Here is a 20,538-nt window from a genome sequence, read left to right as displayed (position 1 = left end):
CCTCCTCTTCTTCTCTCTGCTTTTCCTTCTACTCGAGTTGCTACAAGATTAGCCAACGAGGAAAAAAAAATAACCTGTCAGTTTTTATGAGTAGAAGTAAAAAGAAGGCAGATTTTATTTCATTTGGTTTTAATGATACATCACTTTATTGACCATTTAAACAGGAATTCAAAGAAATAGAATGTCACTGTCAGTATCATATTTACTCATTTGTCAGAGAGGATCATCCATAGTAATTAGCATCTGTGATAGCCTTCTACTGTGGACTCTTGGGGCAAATGATGAGTGAACCAGTGGTGCTTTCTCCACAGAGAAGGTAAGGCGAGAAATAAGGGCAAAGTGGTCCTTCACAATCTATGTTTGAGTTACTGTAGATAAGGGATCTGCCCATGACATCATAAAATGCTATAGAGCTCATTTCATAATCCAGAAAAATGCCCAATTTTTGCACAGGTAAGCTGCATTGACAGTCTTTTTCTGAATCCCATAGGAAGAATCCATTGCCACATATGAAGCCCATGAGGGTACTTATATCCCCAGAGGAGGAGGAGGAGATCAGGCCCTTTCTCCTGACTGAATCTTTACAGATGCCCAATTCCCACTCTGTCTTATCTCCCACCTCCACTTCCCAATAGTGTTTTCCTGAGGTGAATTTCTGGGCTCCCAAAACCACAAGAGAAGCGTCAAATCTCCCTTTCTTGTCAGGCAGGTCTTGACAGATGCTTCCATACTGGACCCTCTTCAAATCTTCAGACAGGATGAGATGAGGATGGGCTGATTCAGGATCAAAAGTTATATCTCTGTAGAAACTCATGAGCATTTCTCTCATGCCTGTGACAGGGCAGACAGGCCAGGAAATGTAAGAAAGCTCTGGTTTGTTAAGTAGGAGCTCTTCCTTGTTTTTCAAAGTTCCTGGCATATCCTGGATCATTGCCAAAGGCATCTTGTCCAAATTCTCTTCTACTTGGAACAGCATTTCTTGTAGATGCTGGATTTGTTGGGACAGCTCATTCTCCTTCTCCTCCAGGTTGACCAGATAGTCTCGGGATCGCTGCTCCAGCCTTTCCAGGTGTTGACATTCTTCATCCCTCCAAGACTGGTGAATTTTCCCATATTCAGTATTAGCTGACTCTTTGAAAGTGTAGGAACTCTCTGTGAATTGTGCCTCTCTCCTTCTCAATGTGCCCAGTGAAATTTGAAGTTTCTCTTCTTTGGTGTGTAAGATCCTCCACATCTCCAGGAGCGTGTTCTTGCACTTGTCAGCTGCTGTCTCCAGGGGAAGGACTTGGTGGTCCTTGTGCTCTGGGGCTGATAAGCAGGAATCACAGAGGGCTCTGTGGTCTTCCTCACAGAAGAACATCACTCGTTGTCCATGTTGATCACAGGTGCTGAGGCCCAGCTCTTTCTGCAGCAGGTGAGGTTGGAGCATCTTGCCAGTGGTGCACTGAGTCTGCAGGTTCCTGCTCAGCAGCAAGTCAGCCTGTCTGATGAATGACTCCCCTGCACTCTGAACAGGTGGAAGTTTCAGTGACTCCCTCACTGCCCTGGAGAAGACACTCTCTGCACTCTCAGTCACCCAGTCAATGAGGAAGTTCAGGCAGATGCAAGCAAGTGAGACCTAGCTGCAGGTTTTTAATGACACTCTTGCATGTATGTTCCTAAAGCTCTGATTCCTTCCTTTTCAGGTAGGGAGAGAGCTAGCTCCAGCCCTTGTGCTCTGGCAGCAAAAGACCTTGGCACTGAGCTGGTTGAGCCTTTTATATCTCTCTTCCTCTGCTTGACCCTTCTCTTAACACCACCCCCAACAAGGTGAGAACTCTTGTCTTTTGAGAGGATTTCCACTCTCTGCTTGAGAGGGGAGTTCTCAACTTTCTTCTAATCCCACCCTTAGGAGTCAGCAACTCTTGAGAAGAAAACTCCTTCCCTCCCTCCTTGAACTTGGAGACATCTCCTTATTGGGTCACTTAGCAATAACATTCTCATTTGCAAGCCTCAAGACATCACCTTTCTGATGTGCTGAGATGGAAACATGGCAAGGAAAGACACCGCCCCACCACAACCTCCACTCCACCAAAATCTTTTTTTTTTTCAGAAAATGCTTCCCACCCATGGTTGCCATGAAGAAAACAAGTATCACCCTTTGGTATCCCTGCCCCTTAGTTTCTCCTTTTGGTCTCATTTCATAATTATGATTCAATCACTGGATCTTTATATTTTTAAAAGATTATTTTAGAAGGACCTTATTTCTGATTCCTTTCTTCTTAGATATTACCTCAGAAAGACATTTGCCTTCTTTCTTTTGGTTCTGCCACAAAAGATTTCAGAATGGAGGTTGCTGTCATATTTTCTTAATTGTTTGCCCCTTTAAGGTCCTTTCATCTACTGCTCAAACGGTGAGAACTCCTACTTCCCACAATTTTTCCACTCTTTCCCCTTGGGTTTGCCCTCTTTTTAAGAGATATATACATATATATATGTTATGGACCTACAGACACACCATGGTGTTCACACCTATGCACTTTATGCCCAAATCGTTTAACCCTTCAATTTTTCCATACAGTTCATCCTGAATTTAATTGGCTTTGAATTAAAATGGACTTTAACCTGGACACAAGATGACAGTATCACTCATTTTTTAGATTGCATTCCATAATGGAATAGCTCTGAGAAGATACACAAAAATTTCTACAATAGAAAAGTAAAAATCGGAAGGACGAAATGGAAGTATATTAGGCAAAATGTCTTGCTTCAATTTCCTACTCAGCTGAAAACTCATTTATTGCAATTCTTTACAACACACAACCTCTATCACTCTTATATTTTATTTCATGCAAGGTATTTTAGTCTACTATGATGCTCAAGTAGATGTCTTTCTCACTCAGAACAATGGACTTGCCACACCCATGCATGTATGTGATTGAGAACTCACATTTTTTTCTGGATTCTTGGAGACCATAGATAGTCTCATTGAGCACTTGCACCAAACTTGATCCATTTGGTCCCATTAAATCTCTCCCTTTTCAATAAAATGTTAAATACTCTCTAATCTCTATCTTGCCTCAGTTTCTCTGTCATTGCAAGTGTTCTGCATACTAAATGTACATTCCCAATCTATTACTGACAGTTATTTGGAAGACATATTCCTAATCAACACCTATGACTTTTTCCACAAGCATTAGATTTATGAAGATTTTTCCTCTTTGTTCATTCTCCCTTTCACCATACTCTCAGACTTGAAATTGGTCTTCCTAGGTTGGCCTGGACTTTTTTATTGTCAATTCTTAGAAGAAAAAGTGGGGATGTGGTCCTCATAGTTTAAGGCAATTGAGGACTAGCTTTCACCAGCATTGAAGAAAGCTTTTTATAGTCCCAGTTATCTCCCTGGAGATAACTTCTTGAGCCTTTCTGATGACTTTACAAAAGCAAACCAGAACCTACATTATTAATACCCACATTCCCTACTCTCCCATTAAATTCATAAAAATTAAAAATGATTATTAAACTATGGCTCTAAAAGCATAAACATTTTCACCGCCCTCATCCCTTTACTGGCATTGACTTTCCAAACCCATCTCTCTAGGACTTTATCTTTTTTTTTTTTTCCCCCCTCTGAGGCTGTTGTTAAGTGACTTGCCCAGGGTCACACAGCCAGGAACTGTTAAGTGTCTGAGATCACATTTGAATTCGGGTCCTCTTGAATTCAAGGCTGGTGCTCTATCCACTGCTCCACCTAGCTGTCCCTCTAGGACTTTATCTCAAAGAACCATTCTCTCTTTCCTTGACCCATACTAATCCATTTAATTGTCCATTCATTCACTTATTAGGTGTTATTTTGAGTTTATTTTTTTATTTATTCTTTCATCTAATTCTTCATTCAGCAGTACTTGTAAATTTTTTCTCCCTTTTCCTCTGCCTTTAGCTCTTCTTTCCCAATCCTTTTCTGTCTTCTATTGAGCAGATCTCCAAGTTAGGTACTTAAAAATCAGTTGCCATTAGAAACAACAACAACAATGAAAAACGAACAAACCCCAAAATCTTTTTTTTTATACTAAGTATAAACAAGAGAGACTTTATTCTCATTGGTTTTGATAATCATGCATCGTATTATTGACCATGTCAAAATAAGTTCAAATAAACAGAAAGTCTTTTTCAGGGTCACATTCAATCACTACTCAGGGAAAATCTCCCATAGTATCATTGACAGCCCTCAGTGATTATTCTTGGGGAAGATAATGAATGAGTCAGGAATACTTCAATTGAAAGATAAGTAGAGGAGCTAGGACTCAGAGGCTTTTCTTTGACAAACTGTATAATAGGCATCTAACTTTATAAAATGATGAATGTCCCTTTTCATAATCAAGAACATTTACCATTTTGAAACTGACTTTTTTCATAGCTATTAAATTCAAACATGAGATAAGTTTTTTTCCTGTTGGAATACATGGTAGCTATCTGACAATGACTGCTGGAGTTCCTACCCAGAATGCATCTCTTCCTTTGAGAGGTTGATACAAGGTGAGAGGTATTTGCTGTTGTCTGATTTCTCTGACTGAGAGGCCCTTGCATTGTCCCAATATCTCCTCTTCCCTCTGACTCTAGTTTATCTCGTTCCCAGCCATCAACACCTGTGACAGCTAAGTCTGCCTTGGAACTCCTTCAGATGTTATGAACCACAGCTGTGGAGGCTCTCAGAGAACTGATCTATCCCTTAATATTATCCTCATGAGTTTACCATAGCTGCTGGTGTCTTTTTTTTCCAACTTTGTCCCGTTCTCTCCCTCTTTTTACTACTCAAAAGGTGAGAACTCCTGCTTCACAAAGTGCTTCTGTCTCTGCAATGGGGCTGTGTTCTCAAATTGTTCCTTTTATAGAATTAAGGACCTCAAGGTTTGAAATGACATTCAAATCTAGGCACTTCAGAAGAAGATTGTCTACACCTTCATTCTTTCAAAACAGTTGTAATTGGATTTAAATTAAATTGGAATTTTAATTGGAGACATGGTGATAGTATCAATAGTAATATATAATTATATATGTATATATATATTTTTTTTTTCCCCTGAGGTAATTGGGGTTAAGTGACTTGCCCAGGATCACACAGCTAGGAAGTAGGAAGTGTCTGATTCCATATTTGAACTCAGATCCTCCTGACTTCATGGGTGGGGCTCTATCCATTGTGCCACCTACCTGCCCATATCTATATTGCATTTTACAATAGCTCCAAAAAGAGGGACAAAAATTCTACAGCGGAATGGCCAAAAACACAAGATAAAAATGAAAGTATTTTTGCGAAAATATTTTTCTTTCAGGTTTTACATAGTTGAAGACTAATGTATTACCATCATTCACAAGACGTTTATATCTGTAGTGTCTTATATCACTTTCTTCAGTAGAAGGTCCTTGATTTGACTATGTTCCTCAAGCTGAACTTGTTTCTCACTCAGAACAATAGTCTTTCCATTCCCACTTCCCTAGGATAAGGGAAAATATCACCTCTTTCCTTATTCATTCATACTTTTTTAGCTGTTTTTTTTCTAGCTGAGTTGGTAATTTGTTTTTCATACATAGGATAATTTAACATTTGAGATTTTGATCTTCCTCCTAAAATATTTGGAAATTTTTGATTCCTATTTTCCTTTTTTCCATTCCTTTCCTCCTTTTCTTCTCTTTGCTTTTCCTTCTACTTGAGGTGCTACAAGATTAGCCAACGAGGAAAAAAAATAACCTGTCAGTTTTTATGAGTAGAAGTAAAAAGAAGGCAGATTTTATTTCATTTGGTTTTAATGATACATCACTTTATTGACCATTTAAACAGGAATTCAAAGAAATAGAATGTCACTGTCAGTATCATATTTACTCATTTGTCAGAGAGGATCATCCATAGTAATTAGCATCTGTGATAGCCTTCTACTGTGGACTCTTGGGGCAAATGATGAGTGAACCAGTGGTGCTTTCTCCACAGAGAAGGTAAGGCGAGAAATAAGGGCAAAGAGGTCCTTCACAATCTATGTTTGAGTTACTGTAGATAAGGGATCTGCCCATGACATCATAAAATGCTATAGAGCTCATTTCATAATCCAGAAAAATGCCCAATTTTTGCACAGGTAAGCTGCATTGACAGTCTTTTCTGAATCCCATAGGAAGAATCCATTGCCACATATGAAGCCCATGAGGGTACTTATATCCCCAGAGGAGGAGGAGGAGATCAGGCCCTTTCTCCTGACTGAATCTTTACAGATGCCCAATTCCCACTCTGTCTTATCTTCCACCTCCACTTCCCAATAGTGTTTTCCTGAGGTGAATTTCTGGGCTCCCAAAACCACAAGAGAAGCGTCAAATCTCCCTTTCTTGTCAGGCAGGTCTTGACAGATGCTTCCATACTGGACCCTCTTCAAATCTTCAGACAGGATGAGATGAGGATGGGCTGATTCAGGATCAAAAGTTATATCTCTGTAGAAACTCATGAGCATTTCTCTCATGCCTGTGACAGGGCAGACAGGCCAGGAAATGTAAGAAAGCTCTGGTTTGTTAAGTAGGAGTTCTTCCTTGTTTTTCAAAGTGCCTGGCATATCCTGGATCATTGCCAAAGGCATCTTGTCCAAATTCTCTTCTACTTGGAACAGCATTTCTTGTAGATGCTGGATTTGTTGGGACAGCTCATGCTCCTTCTCTTCCAGGTTGACCAGATAGTCTCGGGATCGCTGCTCCAGCCTTTCCAGGTGTTGACACTCTTCATCCCTCCAAGACTGGTGAATTTTCCCATATTCAGTATTAACTGACTCTTTGAAAGTGTAGGAACTCTCTGTGAATTGTGCCTCTCTCCTTCTCAATGTGCCCAGTGAAATTTGAAGTTTCTCTTCTTTGGTGTGTAAGATCCTCCACATCTCCAGGAGCGTGTTCTTGCACTTGTCAGCTGCTGTCTCCAGGGGAAGGACTTGGTGGTCCTTGTGCTCTGGGGCTGATAAGCAGGAATCACAGAGGGCTCTCTGGTCTTCCTCACAGAAGAACATCGTTCGTTGTCCATGTTGATCACAGGTGCTGAGGCCCAGCTCTTTCTGCAGCAGGTAAGGTTGGAGCATCTTGGCCAGTGCTGCACTGAGTCTGCAGGTTCCTGCTCAGCAGCAAGTCAGCCTGTCTGATGAATGACTCCCCTGCACTCTGAACAGGTGGAAGTTTCAGTGACTCCCTCACTGCCCTGGAGAAGACACTCTCTGCACTCTCAGTCACCCAGTCAATGAGGAAGTTCAGGCAGATGCAAGCAAGTGAGACCTAGCTGCAGGTTTTTAATGACACTCTTGCATGTATGTTCCTAAAGCTCTGATTCCTTCCTTTTCAGGTAGGGAGAGAGCTAGCTCCAGCCCTTGTGCTCTGGCAGCAAAAGACCTTGGCACTGAGCTGGTTGAGCCTTTTATATCTCTCTTCCTCTGCTTAACCCTTCTCTTAACTCCACCCCCAACAAGGTGAGAACTCTTGTCTTTTGAGAGGATTTCCACTCTCTGCTTGAGAGGGGAGTTCTCACCTTCCTTCTAATCCCACCCTTAGGAGTCAGCAACTCTTGAGAAGAAAACTCCCTCCCTCCCTCCTTGAACTTGGAGACATCTGCTTATTGGGTCACTTAGTAATAACATTCTCATTTAGGATGTATTCTGATGGAAGTGGAAATCTTCAACATAAAGAAGATCCAACTCACTTCCAGTTGATCAATGATGGACAGAAATAACTATACCCAGAGAAGGAACACTGGGAAGCGAATGTAAATTGTTAGCACCACTGTCTATCTACCCAGGTTACTTATACCTTCGGAAGCTAATAATTAATGTGCAACAAGAAAATGGTATTTACACACATATATTGTATCTAGGTTATATTGTAACACATGTAAAATGTATCAGATTACCTGCCATGGGGGGGGGGGGGAGGGAGTGGAGGGAGGGAGGGGATAATTTGGAAAAATGAATAAAAAAAAAAAAAGATTAAAACAAAAAAAAAATAAAAAGCAAATTTATCTCAATAACTTTAAGATTTAGAAAGTATCTTAATAACATACAGATAACTTGGCATATAAACCCAATATACAAAAATGTGAATTTTTAAAATCTAAAATTTGGGAAATTTTTTTATACCAAATAGACTTTTTACATAGTGATTTCTCTTATTACATGTAATGATGCAATTTAAAAATTCAGCTTATAAATACTTAAGTACATTATGTACGACAAAGTAAAATGTATTTTAATACTAGAGATAAAATCTCAAGGATATTTTACCAAAAAAAAAAAAAAAAATAACATTCTCATTTGCAAGCCTCAAGACATCACCTTTCTGATGTGCTGAGATGGAGACAGGAAAAATCCCCTCCCCCAACCACAACACCCACACACTCCCCTCACACCACCCTTCCTCCTCCACCCCAAACAAAATCTTTTTTTCAGAAATTGCTTCCCACCCATGGCTTCCATGAAGAAAACATGTATCAACCTTTGCTATATCAACCCCCTTATTTCACATTTTTTGCCTCATTTTATAATTATGACTCAATAATCAGATTAAGATACATATATATTTATAAAAGATTTTTTAGAAGGACTTTATTTCTGATTCCTTTCCTATTAGACATTCAACTTAGAAAGAAGGTTGGTTTCTTCCTTTTGGTTCTTGCCACAAAGACCTGAGAAGTGAGTTGCTATTAGTATTATTATTTTTCATTGTTTGCCCCATGAAGGTTCTTTTATTTAATACTCCAAATGTGAGAGTTCCCACTTTGCAAAGTGCTTCAACTCTCTTCCCTGGGGCTGTGTTGTCACCATTGGTCCCCCTTTCAAAATACTCCAAAGAAATTACAGATACCCAAGGCTGTTTACACCTAGGCACTTTGGACCACAGTGATTTTACTCTTCAAATTTTCAAAACATTGCAACTTTACTTTAATTAGCTTGAAAAATGGGAATTTAACATAGACACATGGTGACAGTATCACTCATGTTCTAGCTTGTATTCCATAATGGGATAGCTCTGAGAAGAGGTACAGAAAGTTCTACAAGAGAAGCCTAGATAAACAGAAAGAAAAAATGAAAGTATATTTGGCAAAAGGTCTGGCTTCATTTTCCTACTCAGTTGAGGACTAATTTATTGCAATTCTTCACAAAACCTTTCTACCTGTACCTCTTATATTTTCTTATTTCCTGCAAGATCTTTGAGTCTGCTATGATCCTCCAGTAGATCCCTCTCACTCAGAGCAATAGACTTTCCCTACCCATCTGCCTAGACTTTCAACCAAGAAAAGGTTTCTTCCTTTTCTTTCTTTATTTCTTTGCTTCCTTATCTGCTTGGTTGTTTAGATATTCCTACTGCGACTTAGCATTCCAAATTTTGCTCTTCCTCCTTTTGTACTTGGAAGTTTTTTCTGTCTCTTTTATTTTCCTCAGGCTTTTTCTCCTATTCTTCTAACAGCCTCCCCTTCCCAATTAGGTGCTGGAAGATCAGCCACCAAAGGGGAAAAAAATGACCTGTCCTCTTTATGGTAAGAAGGATTAACAAAACAGACAAGAGTTTCTCAGTTTAAATAATCACACTTTATTCACCATTTCAACAGGAATACAAAGATAGAGAGTGTCACTGGCAGTGTTACACTAACTTTTCACAAAGGGTCATCCTTAGCATTTGGGACCTGTGACACACCTCTCCAGTGGACTCTTGGGGCAAATGATGAGTGAACCAGCGGTGCTTCTTTCTTTGGGACAGCAAGGAGAGAAATAAGGGCGAAGAGTCCCTTCCAAATCTATGTTTGGGTTACTGTAGATAAGGGAACTGTGTGTGACATCATAAAATGCTATTTGTTGCTTTTCACAATGAAGAAAAATGCCCACTTTGTGCAGAGGCCAGACCAATTGAAATTTCTTGTCTGGAGTATAGAGGAAGAAACCATTTCCAGATGTGAATGCTGTGATGGTTATTACATAATGTGATGAGAAAGAGAGTTTCCCTTTTCTCCCTATTGAATCTTTACAGATGCCCAGTGCCCACTCTGTCTTGTCTCCCACCTCTACTTCCCAGTAGTGTTTGCCTGAGGTGAATTTCTGGGCTCCCAAAACCCCGAGAACAGAATCAAATCTCTCTTTGTTGTCAGGCAGGTCTTGACAGATGCTTCCATACTGGACACTCTTCAAATCTTCTGACAGGATGAGATGAGGATGGGCTGATTCAGGATCAAGAGTTATATCCCTGTGGAAACTCATGAGAAATTCTGCCATGCCTGTAATGGGGCAGAAAGGCCAGCTAATGAAAGGAAACATTGGCCTTTGGAGTGCAAGTTCTTCCTTTTTTTTCAAAGTGCCTGGCACAGCCTGGATCATTTCCAAGGGCATCATGTCCAAATTCTCCTCCACTTCTATCATTATTTGTGGCAGCTTTTGTTTTCCTTGGAACAACTTGATCTCATACTCTTCTAGTTGGAGCAGGTTGCTTCTGGATACCTTAACCAATTCTTTTTGGTATTCATAACTTTCATTCCTTAAGAATAGTTGAATTTTCCAAAATTCAGAAAAAGCTGACTCTTTCAAAAGGTAGGAACGCTCTTTGAATTGTGCCTCTCTTCTTCTCAATGTGCCCAGTGAAATTTGAAGTTTCTCTTCTTTGGTGTGTAAGATACTCCACATCTCCTGGAGTGTGTTCTTGCACTTGTCAGCTGCTGTCTCCAGGGGAAGGACTTGGTGGTCCTTGTGCTCTGGGGCTGATAAGCAGGAATCACAGAGGGCTCTGTGGTCTTCCTCACAGAAGAACATCGTTCGTTGTCCATGTTGATCACAGGTGCTGAGGCCCAGCTCTTTCTGCAGCAGGTAAGGTTGGAGCATCTTGGCCAGTGCTGCACTGAGTCTGCAGGTTCCTGCTCAGCAGCAAGTCAGCCTGTCTGATGAATGACTCCCCTGCACTCTGTACAGGTTGAGGTTTCAGTGACTCCCTCACTGCCCTGGAGAAGACACTCTCTGCACTCTCAGTCACCCAGTCAATGAGGAAGTTCAGGCAGATGCAAGCAAGTGAGACCTAGCTGCAGGTTTTTAATGACACTCTTGTATGTATGTTCCTAAAGCTCTGATTCCTTCCTTTTCAGGTAGGGAGAGAGCTAGCTCCAGCCCTTGTGCTCTGGCAGCAAAAGACCTTGGCACTGAGCTGGTTGAGCCTTTTATATCTCTCTTCCTCTGCTTAACCCTTCTCTTAACTCCACCCCCAACAAGGTGAGAACTCTTGTCTTTTGAGAGGATTTCCACTCTCTGCTTGAGAGGGGAGTTCTCACCTTCCTTCTAATCCCACCCTTAGGAGTCAGCAACTCTTGAGAAGAAAACTCCCTCCCTCCCTCCTTGAACTTGGAGACATCTGCTTATTGGGTCACTTAGTAATAACATTCTCATTTAGGATGTATTCTGATGGAAGTGGAAATCTTCAACATAAAGAAGATCCAACTCACTTCCAGTTGATCAATGATGGACAGAAATAACTATACCCAGAGAAGGAACACTGGGAAGCGAATGTAAATTGTTAGCACCACTGTCTATCTACCCAGGTTACTTATACCTTCGGAAGCTAATAATTAATGTGCAACAAGAAAATGGTATTTACACACATATATTGTATCTAGGTTATATTGTAACACATGTAAAATGTATCAGATTACCTGCCATGGGGGGGGGGGAGGGAGTGGAGGGAGGGAGGGGATAATTTGGAAAAATGAATAAAAAAAAAAAAAGATTAAAACAAAAAAAAAATAAAAAGCAAATTTATCTCAATAACTTTAAGATTTAGAAAGTATCTTAATAACATACAGATAACTTGGCATATAAACCCAATATACAAAAATGTGAATTTTTAAAATCTAAAATTTGGGAAATTTTTTTATACCAAATAGACTTTTTACATAGTGATTTCTCTTATTACATGTAATGATGCAATTTAAAAATTCAGCTTATAAATACTTAAGTACATTATGTACGACAAAGTAAAATGTATTTTAATACTAGAGATAAAATCTCAAGGATATTTTACCAAAAAAAAAAAAAATAACATTCTCATTTGCAAGCCTCAAGACATCACCTTTCTGATGTGCTGAGATGGAGACAGGAAAAATCCCCTCCCCCAACCACAACACCCACACACTCCCCTCACACCACCCTTCCTCCTCCACCCCAAACAAAATCTTTTTTTCAGAAATTGCTTCCCACCCATGGCTTCCATGAAGAAAACAAGTATCAACCTTTGCTATATCAACCCCCTTATTTCACATTTTTTGCCTCATTTTATAATTATGACTCAATAATCAGATTAAGATACATATACATTTATAAAAGATTTTTTAGAAGGACTTTATTTCTGATTCCTTTCCTATTAGACATTCAACTTAGAAAGAAGGTTGGTTTCTTCCTTTTGGTTCTTGCCACAAAGACCTGAGAAGTGAGTTGCTATTAGTATTATTATTTTTCATTGTTTGCCCCATGAAGGTTCTTTTATTTAATACTCCAAATGTGAGAGTTCCCACTTTGCAAAGTGCTTCAACTCTCTTCCCTGGGGCTGTGTTGTCACCATTGGTCCCCCTTTCAAAATACTCCAAAGAAATTACAGATACCCAAGGCTGTTTACACCTAGGCACTTTGGACCACAGTGATTTTACTCTTCAAATTTTCAAAACATTGCAACTTTACTTTAATTAGCTTGAAAAATGGGAATTTAACATAGACACATGGTGACAGTATCACTCATGTTCTAGCTTGTATTCCATAATGGGATAGCTCTGAGAAGAGGTACAGAAAGTTCTACAAGAGAAGCCTAGATAAACAGAAAGAAAAAATGAAAGTATATTTGGCAAAAGGTCTGGCTTCATTTTCCTACTCAGTTGAGGACTAATTTATTGCAATTCTTCACAAAACCTTTCTACCTGTACCTCTTATATTTTCTTATTTCCTGCAAGATCTTTGAGTCTGCTATGATCCTCCAGTAGAACTCTCTCACTCAGAACAATAGACTTTCCCTACCCATCTGCCTAGACTTTCAACCAAGAAAAGGTTTCTTCCTTTTCTTTCTTTATTTCTTTGCTTCCTTATCTGCTTGGTTGTTTAGATATTCCTACTGCGATTTAGCATTCCAAATTTTGCTCTTCCTCCTTTTGTACTTGGAAGTTTTTTCTGTCTCTTTTATTTTCCTCAGGCTTTTTCTCCTATTCTTCTAACAGCCTCCCCTTCCCAATTAGGTGCTGGAAGATCAGCCACCAAAGGGAAAAAAATGACCTGTCCTCTTTATGGTAAGAAGGATTAACAAAACAGACAAGAGTTTCTCAGTTTAAATAATCACACTTTATTCACCATTTCAACAGGAATACAAAGATAGAGAGTGTCACTGGCAGTGTTACACTAACTTTTCACAAAGGGTCATCCTTAGCATTTGGGACCTGTGACACACCTCTCCAGTGGACTCTTGGGGCAAATGATGAGTGAACCAGCGGTGCTTCTTTCTTTGGGACAGCAAGGAGAGAAATAAGGGCGAAGAGTCCCTTCCAAATCTATGTTTGGGTTACTGTAGATAAGGGAACTGTGTGTGACATCATAAAATGCTATTTGTTGCTTTTCACAATGAAGAAAAATGCCCACTTTGTGCAGAGGCCAGACCAATTGAAATTTCTTGTCTGGAGTATAGAGGAAGAAACCATTTCCAGATGTGAATGCTGTGATGGTTATTACATAATGTGATGAGAAAGAGAGTTTCCCTTTTCTCCCTATTGAATCTTTACAGATGCCCAGTGCCCACTCTGTCTTGTCTCCCACCTCTACTTCCCAGTAGTGTTTGCCTGAGGTGAATTTCTGGGCTCCCAAAACCCCGAGAACAGAATCAAATCTCTCTTTGTTGTCAGGCAGGTCTTGACAGATGCTTCCATACTGGACACTCTTCAAATCTTCTGACAGGATGAGATGAGGATGGGCTGATTCAGGATCAAGAGTTATATCCCTGTGGAAACTCATGAGAAATTCTGCCATGCCTGTAATGGGGCAGAAAGGCCAGCTAATGAAAGGAAACATTGGCCTTTGGAGTGCAAGTTCTTCCTTTTTTTTCAAAGTGCCTGGCACAGCCTGGATCATTTCCAAGGGCATCATGTCCAAATTCTCCTCCACTTCTATCATTATTTGTGGCAGCTTTTGTTTTCCTTGGAACAACTTGATCTCATACTCTTCTAGTTGGAGCAGGTTGCTTCTGGATACCTTAACCAATTCTTTTTGGTATTCATAACTTTCATTCCTTAAGAATAGTTGAATTTTCCAAAATTCAGAAAAAGCTGACTCTTTCAAAAGGTAGGAACGCTCTTTGAATTGTGCCTCTCTTCTTCTCAATGTGCCCAGTGAAATTTGAAGTTTCTCTTCTTTGGTGTGTAAGATACTCCACATCTCCTGGAGTGTGTTCTTGCACTTGTCAGCTGCTGTCTCCAGGGGAAGGACTTGGTGGTCCTTGTGCTCTGGGGCTGATAAGCAGGAATCACAGAGGGCTCTGTGGTCTTCCTCACAGAAGAACATCGTTCGTTGTCCATGTTGATCACAGGTGCTGAGGCCCAGCTCTTTCTGCAGCAGGTAAGGTTGGAGCATCTTGGCCAGTGCTGCACTGAGTCTGCAGGTTCCTGCTCAGCAGCAAGTCAGCCTGTCTGATGAATGACTCCCCTGCACTCTGTACAGGTTGAGGTTTCAGTGACTCCCTCACTGCCCTGGAGAAGACACTCTCTGCACTCTCAGTCACCCAGTCAATGAGGAAGTTCAGGCAGATGCAAGCAAGTGAGACCTAGCTGCAGGTTTTTAATGACACTCTTGTATGTATGTTCCTAAAGCTCTGATTCCTTCCTTTTCAGGTAGGGAGAGAGCTAGCTCCAGCCCTTGTGCTCTGGCAGCAAAAGACCTTGGCACTGAGCTGGTTGAGCCTTTTATATCTCTCTTCCTCTGCTTAACCCTTCTCTTAACTCCACCCCCAACAAGGTGAGAACTCTTGTCTTTTGAGAGGATTTCCACTCTCTGCTTGAGAGGGGAGTTCTCACCTTCCTTCTAATCCCACCCTTAGGAGTCAGCAACTCTTGAGAAGAAAACTCCCTCCCTCCCTCCTTGAACTTGGAGACATCTGCTTATTGGGTCACTTAGTAATAACATTCTCATTTAGGATGTATTCTGATGGAAGTGGAAATCTTCAACATAAAGAAGATCCAACTCACTTCCAGTTGATCAATGATGGACAGAAATAACTATACCCAGAGAAGGAACACTGGGAAGCGAATGTAAATTGTTAGCACCACTGTCTATCTACCCAGGTTACTTATACCTTCGGAAGCTAATAATTAATGTGCAACAAGAAAATGGTATTTACACACATATATTGTATCTAGGTTATATTGTAACACATGTAAAATGTATCAGATTACCTGCCATGGGGGGGGGGGGAGGGAGTGGAGGGAGGGAGGGGATAATTTGGAAAAATGAATAAAAAAAAAAAAAAGATTAAAACAAAAAAAAAAATAAAAAGCAAATTTATCTCAATAACTTTAAGATTTAGAAAGTATCTTAATAACATACAGATAACTTGGCATATAAACCCAATATACAAAAATGTGAATTTTTAAAATCTAAAATTTGGGAAATTTTTTTATACCAAATAGACTTTTTACATAGTGATTTCTCTTATTACATGTAATGATGCAATTTAAAAATTCAGCTTATAAATACTTAAGTACATTATGTACGACAAAGTAAAATGTATTTTAATACTAGAGATAAAATCTCAAGGATATTTTACCAAAAAAAAAAAAAAATAACATTCTCATTTGCAAGCCTCAAGACATCACCTTTCTGATGTGCTGAGATGGAGACAGGAAAAATCCCCTCCCCCAACCACAACACCCACACACTCCCCTCACACCACCCTTCCTCCTCCACCCCAAACAAAATCTTTTTTTCAGAAATTGCTTCCCACCCATGGCTTCCATGAAGAAAACAAGTATCAACCTTTGCTATATCAACCCCCTTATTTCACATTTTTTGCCTCATTTTATAATTATGACTCAATAATCAGATTAAGATACATATACATTTATAAAAGATTTTTTAGAAGGACTTTATTTCTGATTCCTTTCCTATTAGACATTCAACTTAGAAAGAAGGTTGGTTTCTTCCTTTTGGTTCTTGCCACAAAGACCTGAGAAGTGAGTTGCTATTAGTATTATTATTTTTCATTGTTTGCCCCATGAAGGTTCTTTTATTTAATACTCCAAATGTGAGAGTTCCCACTTTGCAAAGTGCTTCAACTCTCTTCCCTGGGGCTGTGTTGTCACCATTGGTCCCCCTTTCAAAATACTCCAAAGAAATTACAGATACCCAAGGCTGTTTACACCTAGGCACTTTGGACCACAGTGATTTTACTCTTCAAATTTTCAAAACATTGCAACTTTACTTTAATTAGCTTGAAAAATGGGAATTTAACATAGACACATGGTGACAGTATCACTCATGTTCTAGCTTGTATTCCATAATGGGATAGCTCTGAGAAGAGGTACAGAAAGTTCTACAAGAGAAGCCTAGATAAACAGAAAGAAAAAATGAAAGTATATTTGGCAAAAGGTCTGGCTTCATTTTCCTACTCAGTTGAGGACTAATTTATTGCAATTCTTCACAAAACCTTTCTACCTGTACCTCTTATATTTTCTTATTTCCTGCAAGATCTTTGAGTCTGCTATGATCCTCCAGTAGATCCCTCTCACTCAGAGCAATAGACTTTCCCTACCCATCTGCCTAGACTTTCAACCAAGAAAAGGTTTCTTCCTTTTCTTTCTTTATTTCTTTGCTTCCTTATCTGCTTGGTTGTTTAGATATTCCTACTGCGACTTAGCATTCCAAATTTTGCTCTTCCTCCTTTTGTACTTGGAAGTTTTTTCTGTCTCTTTTATTTTCCTCAGGCTTTTTCTCCTATTCTTCTAACAGCCTCCCCTTCCCAATTAGGTGCTGGAAGATCAGCCACCAAAGGGAAAAAAAATGACCTGTCCTCTTTATGGTAAGAAGGATTAACAAAACAGACAAGAGTTTCTCAGTTTAAATAATCACACTTTATTCACCATTTCAACAGGAATACAAAGATAGAGAGTGTCACTGGCAGTGTTACACTAACTTTTCACAAAGGGTCATCCTTAGCATTTGGGACCTGTGACACACCTCTCCAGTGGACTCTTGGGGCAAATGATGAGTGAACCAGCGGTGCTTCTTTCTTTGGGACAGCAAGGAGAGAAATAAGGGCGAAGAGTCCCTTCCAAATCTATGTTTGGGTTACTGTAGATAAGGGAACTGTGTGTGACATCATAAAATGCTATTTGTTGCTTTTCACAATGAAGAAAAATGCCCACTTTGTGCAGAGGCCAGACCAATTGAAATTTCTTGTCTGGAGTATAGAGGAAGAAACCATTTCCAGATGTGAATGCTGTGATGGTTATTACATAATGTGATGAGAAAGAGAGTTTCCCTTTTCTCCCTATTGAATCTTTACAGATGCCCAGTGCCCACTCTGTCTTGTCTCCCACCTCTACTTCCCAGTAGTGTTTGCCTGAGGTGAATTTCTGGGCTCCCAAAACCCCGAGAACAGAATCAAATCTCTCTTTGTTGTCAGGCAGGTCTTGACAGATGCTTCCATACTGGACACTCTTCAAATCTTCTGACAGGATGAGATGAGGATGGGCTGATTCAGGATCAAGAGTTATATCCCTGTGGAAACTCATGAGAAATTCTGCCATGCCTGTAATGGGGCAGAAAGGCCAGCTAATGAAAGGAAACATTGGCCTTTGGAGTGCAAGTTCTTCCTTTTTTTTCAAAGTGCCTGGCACAGCCTGGATCATTTCCAAGGGCATCATGTCCAAATTCTCCTCCACTTCTATCATTATTTGTGGCAGCTTTTGTTTTCCTTGGAACAACTTGATCTCATACTCTTCTAGTTGGAGCAGGTTGCTTCTGGATACCTTAACCAATTCTTTTTGGTATTCATAACTTTCATTCCTTAAGAATAGTTGAATTTTCCAAAATTCAGAAAAAGCTGACTCTTTCAAAAGGTAGGAACGCTCTTTGAATTGTGCCTCTCTTCTTCTCAATGTGCCCAGTGAAATTTGAAGTTTCTCTTCTTTGGTGTGTAAGATACTCCACATCTCCTGGAGTGTGTTCTTGCACTTGTCAGCTGCTGTCTCCAGGGGAAGGACTTGGTGGTCCTTGTGCTCTGGGGCTGATAAGCAGGAATCACAGAGGGCTCTGTGGTCTTCCTCACAGAAGAACATCGTTCGTTGTCCATGTTGATCACAGGTGCTGAGGCCCAGCTCTTTCTGCAGCAGGTAAGGTTGGAGCATCTTGGCCAGTGCTGCACTGAGTCTGCAGGTTCCTGCTCAGCAGCAAGTCAGCCTGTCTGATGAATGACTCCCCTGCACTCTGTACAGGTGGAGGTTTCAGTGACTCCCTCACTGCCCTGGAGAAGACACTCTCTGCACTCTCAGTCACCCAGTCAATGAGGAAGTTCAGGCAGATGCAAGCAAGTGAGACCTAGCTGCAGGTTTTTAATGACACTCTTGCATGTATGTTCCTAAAGCTCTGATTCCTTCCTTTTCAGGTAGGGAGAGAGCTAGCTCCAGCCCTTGTGCTCTGGCAGCAAAAGACCTTGGCACTGAGCTGGTTGAGCCTTTTATATCTCTCTTCCTCTGCTTAACCCTTCTCTTAACTCCACCCCCAACAAGGTGAGAACTCTTGTCTTTTGAGAGGATTTCCACTCTCTGCTTGAGAGGGGAGTTCTCACCTTCCTTCTAATCCCACCCTTAGGAGTCAGCAACTCTTGAGAAGAAAACTCCCTCCCTCCCTCCTTGAACTTGGAGACATCTGCTTATTGGGTCACTTAGTAATAACATTCTCATTTAGGATGTATTCTGATGGAAGTGGAAATCTTCAACATAAAGAAGATCCAACTCACTTCCAGTTGATCAATGATGGACAGAAATAACTATACCCAGAGAAGGAACACTGGGAAGCGAATGTAAATTGTTAGCACCACTGTCTATCTACCCAGGTTACTTATACCTTCGGAAGCTAATAATTAATGTGCAACAAGAAAATGGTATTTACACACATATATTGTATCTAGGTTATATTGTAACACATGTAAAATGTATCAGATTACCTGCCATGGGGGGGGGGGAGGGAGTGGAGGGAGGGAGGGGATAATTTGGAAAAATGAATAAAAAAAAAAAAAGATTAAAACAAAAAAAAAAATAAAAAGCAAATTTATCTCAATAACTTTAAGATTTAGAAAGTATCTTAATAACATACAGATAACTTGGCATATAAACCCAATATACAAAAATGTGAATTTTTAAAATCTAAAATTTGGGAAATTTTTTTATACCAAATAGACTTTTTACATAGTGATTTCTCTTATTACATGTAATGATGCAATTTAAAAATTCAGCTTATAAATACTTAAGTACATTATGTACGACAAAGTAAAATGTATTTTAATACTAGAGATAAAATCTCAAGGATATTTTACCAAAAAAAAAAAAAAAAATAACATTCTCATTTGCAAGCCTCAAGACATCACCTTTCTGATGTGCTGAGATGGAGACAGGAAAAATCCCCTCCCCCAACCACAACACCCACACACTCCCCTCACACCACCCTTCCTCCTCCACCCCAAACAAAATCTTTTTTTCAGAAATTGCTTCCCACCCATGGCTTCCATGAAGAAAACAAGTATCAACCTTTGCTATATCAACCCCCTTATTTCACATTTTTTGCCTCATTTTATAATTATGACTCAATAATCAGATTAAGATACATATACATTTATAAAAGATTTTTTAGAAGGACTTTATTTCTGATTCCTTTCCTATTAGACATTCAACTTAGAAAGAAGGTTGGTTTCTTCCTTTTGGTTCTTGCCACAAAGACCTGAGAAGTGAGTTGCTATTAGTATTATTATTTTTCATTGTTTGCCCCATGAAGGTTCTTTTATTTAATACTCCAAATGTGAGAGTTCCCACTTTGCAAAGTGCTTCAACTCTCTTCCCTGGGGCTGTGTTGTCACCATTGGTCCCCCTTTCAAAATACTCCAAAGAAATTACAGATACCCAAGGCTGTTTACACCTAGGCACTTTGGACCACAGTGATTTTACTCTTCAAATTTTCAAAACATTGCAACTTTACTTTAATTAGCTTGAAAAATGGGAATTTAACATAGACACATGGTGACAGTATCACTCATGTTCTAGCTTGTATTCCATAATGGGATAGCTCTGAGAAGAGGTACAGAAAGTTCTACAAGAGAAGCCTAGATAAACAGAAAGAAAAAATGAAAGTATATTTGGCAAAAGGTCTGGCTTCATTTTCCTACTCAGTTGAGGACTAATTTATTGCAATTCTTCACAAAACCTTTCTACCTGTACCTCTTATATTTTCTTATTTCCTGCAAGATCTTTGAGTCTGCTATGATCCTCCAGTAGAACTCTCTCACTCA

The 20,538-nt window shown here is 39.8% G+C and overlaps 1 protein-coding gene across 1 annotated transcript; it reads right to left on the bottom strand.

The window, feature by feature from the left end:
• Positions 1-6,065: 6,065 nt before the first annotated feature.
• Positions 6,066-7,079, bottom strand: LOC141561954 (putative E3 ubiquitin-protein ligase TRIML1). The gene has a single exon (XM_074301999.1). It carries the CDS (start codon positions 7,077-7,079, stop codon positions 6,066-6,068), a length of 1,014 nt encoding a protein of 337 aa, XP_074158100.1.
• Between the last annotated feature and the right edge of the window lie 13,459 nt (positions 7,080-20,538).

Source organism: Sminthopsis crassicaudata, chromosome 3 (assembly GCF_048593235.1).
Source record: "Sminthopsis crassicaudata isolate SCR6 chromosome 3, ASM4859323v1, whole genome shotgun sequence".
Taxonomy (NCBI): domain Eukaryota; kingdom Metazoa; phylum Chordata; class Mammalia; order Dasyuromorphia; family Dasyuridae; genus Sminthopsis; species Sminthopsis crassicaudata.
The sequence above is the reverse complement of the archived record's forward strand: the minus strand, read 5'-3'. Positions and strand labels throughout refer to the sequence as shown.